The sequence below is a fragment of the Prosopis cineraria genome, unplaced genomic scaffold (assembly GCF_029017545.1).
Source record: "Prosopis cineraria cultivar Desert tree isolate PC_DT_omini unplaced genomic scaffold, ASM2901754v1 PC242, whole genome shotgun sequence".
In the NCBI taxonomy this organism is placed as follows: Eukaryota; Viridiplantae; Streptophyta; class Magnoliopsida; order Fabales; family Fabaceae; genus Prosopis; species Prosopis cineraria.
In genome coordinates, this window is record NW_026555569.1 from 11,254 (window position 1) to 17,904 (window position 6,651).

Consider the following 6,651-nt stretch of genomic DNA (forward strand, 5'->3'; position numbering starts at 1 on the left):
GAACATCAAGGCAATCTTTTATTTCAGGAGAATCGGGCAACAGATTTTAATGTACCATGAACAAAGAAATATATTGGATCAGGCCGTAGACTCTCCTTTTGGTACACCCAGGCCCAACTACTATGTCTCATGCGTGCACCTATTTTCCCAAGGGCAATAAATAAAAAATAAAAAATAAAAAAGCCATACCTTTAATCTAGTGACAGTAAACTTTTTTTAAAGTGGAAAGTTACGGGCTCAATCCCACTTAATCTCAAGCCATTAGTACCTATCCCACTAATTAAAAATAAAAAAGATGTGTGCTGTAGAAATGTGAGAAATAAAATGCTGTTCATGTCACAATAGATTGCGAATGAAAAGCATTTTTTAAAAAGAATAAAAATAAAATTATGTTACAATAGGTCTTTCAGTGGAATTATAATTTCTATGGTATTTCACGGTAAATATTACTTAACTGCATCTTCAGTGGAATTCTCGACAATATTAACCGTGCGTTCTTTGGTCTTATGTTTTATTTCACAAAAGGGTTCACCATGGTCCCTTTTGTGCCTCAAGCGTTGCGGGAAATTAATTTTGAAGGAAGGATCGTATTGGCTAATATATTATCTTTCGTCATGAAAAAGATAATACAATATATTAAAAATTAAAAATATAAGAAAAACAGTAAATGTGAACATGTAATCAATGATATATATATATATATAATTTTTCATAAAAAAACAAACTTAAAGTTATTTATAAATCTTGTGATTGAAAAAGTCAACACACAGAAAAGTCTCAAGTCTTGAATTTAACCTTGGTTGATACGTGTTAGATGAATACACACACATCCTAGCATATATGTGGAGGGGTGATGTGGTCTCACATGACACATGAATTATTAATTAATAATTAATTTTAAGTTTTCTGCTAATTTAATGAGAAAATAACTTGTTTCTCGTTAAAATTAATGAGCTTTTTTTTAGCAATAAAAATAGTCAGGAAGTTTATTCCTCACTGATTCCAGATTGACGAGGAAAAATAGTCCTTTAGGGAGGATCTTGTAATTTCTAGCAGTGTATTTTTGTAAACTTGATTATTATGACGTGGATATAGACCCAAAAAATGATAGTTTATCTCCATGACATATCCTAAATTTATCTTATGGAAATAAAAAATTAAAATATCTACAATAGATGACAAACAAGGTAAGATTGATAAAGAAAAATATAACAATAACAATATGCTTTATAACGCTAAGTGAGTCTAGTCATGTAGCATGACATCATTGTATCAGGTCAAAAATTGACTCTCCAGATTTATCAGAATTGGAGTTACCATCACTTCACTGGAGCCTATTTGTAAACATATAAACCCAAGTTTAAGTTTTAATATATGGAATATTAATGCCTATTTTGTTAGCATCACCAACACATACACACGAACACATTCTTATCATTTCCTACACATTTCAACTCTGACTCTTGAAATGCTTTATCCTCCAATCCAAGTGCCCCCCCGCCCTTTTTCTCCCCCCAGTCCCTTCTATAATAATCAATCTTTATATCTATCTATATTATAATAATATGAAATCTAGAAATCATTAGTTTTTTAAAAAAATTTAACAAAAATATATACATTTGTAGTTGGATCAAACTATTTATTCCCAGTTTAGGAGGAAAGATTCTCTCAACTTGTCTTCCCAACTCTCATCCTTTTTCTTTTTTCTTTTTATCAGTCTCATCCATTTTCTTTTCTAACTATTAAATCAAAATTTGATTGCTTGTAAAATTATTATTATTAAGACATTAAATTGTAAAAAAATAAATAATCAAATTCTAACTGCTGAAATTTTATGAAAGATCAAACATAAATTGTTCAAAATGTTGATATATCTTTGGTTATATAAAAGGAAGAGGATTGGATAGAAAGATGAAGGAATCCTCTCCATGATTATGTAGTGTAGGTGAGAAAAGTGGGGGGGAAAGTTAGGGCAAAGTTATATTTACCCCTCTGGGCTCTAAAAAAGGGGAAAAAGAGGAAATTAGGAGGAAAATACGAGATTCACATGGTTTATCCTCTAACTTTTCTTTCAAAAAATTGAGAGATTTTTGAGAGAAAACTCCAATTTTTTCGTCAAAGAGAAAACCCCAATTCCAATTTTACTTAAGAATGTTTTTTTCCCGTCGCCTCCTACGTTCCTCCGTTTTCATTCTTATATTTGATTGTAGTTTAAAATTTGTACGTTATTGTATATTTAATAATTTTATAAATAAAATTAAAAATTAGATAAAATAATTTGCAATTATTTTTTTCTACAAATCATAAAATTATTATTATTCATGTGAAATCAACAACTTTTCCCTCTTTGTTGTTTTCTCTTATTCGACTAACTATAATTAAGGAGAGGAAATTACATCCTTAACTTTTTTCTCCTCTATATTTTTTCTTATCAACCAAAGCACTATGTAAGTTTTGACTTTTGATTTACTAATTATTATTCTGATCCTATTTATAAGTCACTTTAAATATATTTTATTGAAACTAAAAAAAACTTTAAATCTCATTAATTTTATTTTTAAATTTAATAAGTTAAAGTAGTATATTAAAATTTAATATACTATTGTTAGGCAACGTGATGGAGAGGAGTAAGAAGCGATGAGTGTGCCCATATATACTACTTTTATGATTAGGGAGAATAATAGTTCAGTTCCACAAGAAAAAATTAATGATAGTTAGGTTTTTGATAATTTTTTTTAAAAAATTAGTTGTAAATATCAATTCAAATATATACAAATTTAAAAGTTTGAATTATAAATATGATATTTAAATTTTAAATATAACAATTATTTTGTAGTTTGAATTTCTATTTATAATTATTTGAATTGATATTTATAATTTGTTTTATAAAAAATTTTATCAAAAATTTAACTATCATTAATTCATCTTCCTGTATTATTATTTTCTCTTAAGACTACGGTCTCGTTTTTCCTTACTCTTCCCATTCCTCTTCTGCGCTGTTAGTCCCACTTTTATGATCGACCAAACTCATTAGGAGAAAGATCCTTTCCTAGATATTCTGATTATTATGATTAATTAAATAATTTGCCTTCTTTGATACGTAATTTACAACATATTCTAATCACTAACTACTTATGTATTACTAATAACAATCTTTTTTAATAACAACATAATTTAACAAGTGCAAACTCATTGTGTGTGTGTAATATCATGAATTTTTGGCCTAGGAGCCCAAGAATATGCTTGAATTCAGCAAGTTATTGAGCTCAAGTAATTGAGAGTTCTAAAGATACCCTAAAAAAGATAGGATGGTTCTTAAGAACCAAATTTTAATTTTACAGACTTTTTAGGCAAAAGTATAATATTTTAAGAGATTTCGAGTACAGTTTAAATAGTCATAAAAAACAATAGAAAATATTACCAAAATCAATATAAGCTCTATCAAAATATTCTCAAAACTCGGTTAATATTTCATTTTAATTTTCCATAAACCATTTGGATAATCCTTTAGGGTCTTCAACTTCATAAATTCATTGGGCATTCTCTAATTCTCTTAGTGCCCTAGAATTTGAGCCAACTGAACTGCTCTCCTTTGAATCCTCCTCTTTCGGATTCTCTTCTTGTACTAACTCTATATTAAACCCTACTAATCTAGGATTTCTTCTAATATGTTCCTCCCCAGATAGTCTTTGCCTTGAATTGTTTCTGTCACTGACATCATCATCAGTAGGTGTTCTCACTTGGTAGCTTTCTCCTAATGTAGACTTTGAGTTACTCTCTTGAGAATTTTCAGTACTCATATTTTTCCTGCAAGATATTCTTATCAATTCCAAAATGTTTAAACATAACATCAATCACTTGAAAGTATTCACTTTATGTATATAATTTTGTTTGAAAAATTCTCATTGATGAGCATTAGATTCTCTTTACCAATACCAGAACCTAATGCTCTGACACCAAAGGTGCAACACCTCATATATTTTCACTCCTCTAAAGAGCAAGTACTTATAAGGATAATTTATTAAACCTTGATGATCATCAAGTACCAAAGATCAAAAAGAGAAAAATGCTAATTTGATTTTTAAGCACACAAAATTTTTCATCAATTTTCAAAATTCATAACTAATTCTATAAAAATCATATTGTGGTGATTCAACTCTCTAAATGAAGCTTATTAAGTCCTCTTCAAGAGAAAAATAATCCCTGACTTGACACATCCATCTATATTTATTGACGAATTTACGATTCTCACTGCTATAGTTATTTTCAGAAAATTTTTCAGTTTTAGTAGGTCAAGGATATAGTTTTTTAGAGTTGTTATCATATGTATAAAAAATATTTGACTTAACTTTAAATATTTTTCAAATTTCTTAAAATATTTAATAATTTCAAATGATTTCTGATATTTTCATGCAATGTAAGTATTTAATAGAATTTTATTCTACATATTAAACAAATTAATACACTATTAGTAGAAAACTTTTATTTAAATCTGGCCCCCTCCGCACAGAACATGGACAGCACCGAGAGGAAGGGAGAGGGGGGGGGGTGGGGAATGAAGAGGGGAGAGAGAGAGGAAAATAGGAGAATCAAGAGGTGAGAGAAAGTTAATATTTTATTTAAAAATGCAACGTAAACCCCAGTACCCAACCAATAGTGAAATCACGGCAAGAAAATATCACCAAATAGCTCCAGGTGGCAATTCTGAGCTCTGACATTTCGTAGGACATTGTATCGACCGGTGATCAAACGGACAGGATTCCTTGTTTATATATATTGTCCAATTGCTGGCCATTGTACACGCGCGCGCTACTTGTCCGATGAATAATGTTGTAACAGAGCCTATATGATCCTTAAATATATATATATATATATATATATATATATATGTTTCTAAATTAATTCACATCAAATCAAGGTAAAAACAATATGAAGCACGCTTATACAACATGCAGCAACACACACACACACAACATATATATGAGACCAAAACGTAAAATTCAGAAAACCAGCTAATCTGCCTAGCTCTGTCAACATGGCCACTACGTGAGACCCCTCGATCTCCACTCTCTTTTCACTGAACAGCAAAGGTCTCCGCACGCGCAGCAAATTAACAATTTCCTTTAACCCCCACCTCCACATCCGCCTCCGCCACATCCTCCGCCACATCCGCCGCCGTCGCCGCCGTCCCCATCACCTCCGCCACAGCCGCCACATCCGCAGTCATCACCTCCGCCACAGCCACCACAGCCGCAGTCATCACCTCCGCCGCGGCGTTCGTACCCTTTTTTTCGAGTGCTGGGGGAGTTATCGCCACAAGAAAATATGACCATCGAGATAACTGAGATGGACACGACAATCATCGCTAATAGCATTAAGGTTCCAGAAAAAGAGCCATTCATGATGCTGCTCATAATTTTATCTTCATTTCCGCCACCAAAGGCAACGACATCTCTCGCCATATCTTTCCGATCTTCACGGCTACCGAAGAACCCCACTTGTATTTTAAATTATATTGCTAATTTATCTGCAAATCGCAATGTGTGGGTCTGTGTGTCTCTTCTCTCTCCAATATATTATACACTAAAAGGCCCACGCACGCACGCACAGCGTGGCTGTGTATGGACTTAGGTTTGGTGCCTGACTCTTCACGCAATTCCTAAAAATTTCGAAGAAGTTGCATAAGATCAGGTATTTATTTTTCAACATAAAAGAATAGTCAGACTTCTACATGCATGTTTGAACAGTTTGGGGTGGCGCAAGCACTACCTAAAACAAGCCTGTATGTCTTTTCATTGGCTGCGGAATTTGAAAAATAAAAGTACTGCATTTTTATTAGTATTATCTTTGGAATTTTCTCTCTTGATCTGTACAACTATTAACTTGGCTTAGAGGCTATCTCAAAAGAAAACTTGTATGCCTATGTTGGCTTCAGAAATTTAAAAAAAAAAAAAAACAATACAAGTCTTGCATTTGTATTACTATTATCTTCGGAATTTTCATCTTGACCTGCACAACTTCTCCAGCTTTGCTTTAGTGGTAAAACTGAGTTTTAAATTACTGTGGGAATTATTGACAAATCAGACCGGAAAAGAAGGTGAAAAGTTTTGAAGTTTTGCCTTTGTAACGGTGGGCCCCGCGATGCGTTCATGGACTTTGGTGGATTAGCCATTGTACGAGGATGTTTAGGATATTAGAAAATAATAGACACACACACATGAGAAATATATGTGGAGGAAGAGAATTAACTAGGCACCAACACGAAGCAATATAGTACGACAAATCAAAAAGAAGAATAATCTCAAACATAAAATTTAGCTAGGTAATTAAGTAGGGCAAATTATTAACTATGTTGTTGTCCACCACCTCATCCTCCTTTCTCCTTGTTTGCACCCAAATTATAAATTTAAAAGACTGAACTTAACTCAACTTAATTGACTTTAAAATAATTAAAAAAATATTTATAAAGCTTTAGCTATTAAGTCAAGACTATTCACACTCCACCCATGATGAATGACCATGATGGAGGAAGTGTTTCTTAAATTCAATGAAAGTTGTGATCATGAGACTTGAGCACCAAGTTAGGATCATCTATAAATAAATAAGCCCTTTCTCAATAAGAATTATCATCAACATCAACAAACTACTAGT

The 6,651-nt window shown here is 31.9% G+C and overlaps 1 protein-coding gene across 1 annotated transcript; it reads right to left on the reverse strand.

Moving 5' to 3' along the window:
* Positions 1-5,123: 5,123 nt before the first annotated feature.
* Positions 5,124-5,462, reverse strand: LOC129296028 (uncharacterized). Its single transcript, XM_054934626.1, has one exon. The coding sequence runs from the start codon at positions 5,460-5,462 to the stop codon at positions 5,124-5,126; it is 339 nt and encodes a 112-aa protein (XP_054790601.1).
* Between the last annotated feature and the right edge of the window lie 1,189 nt (positions 5,463-6,651).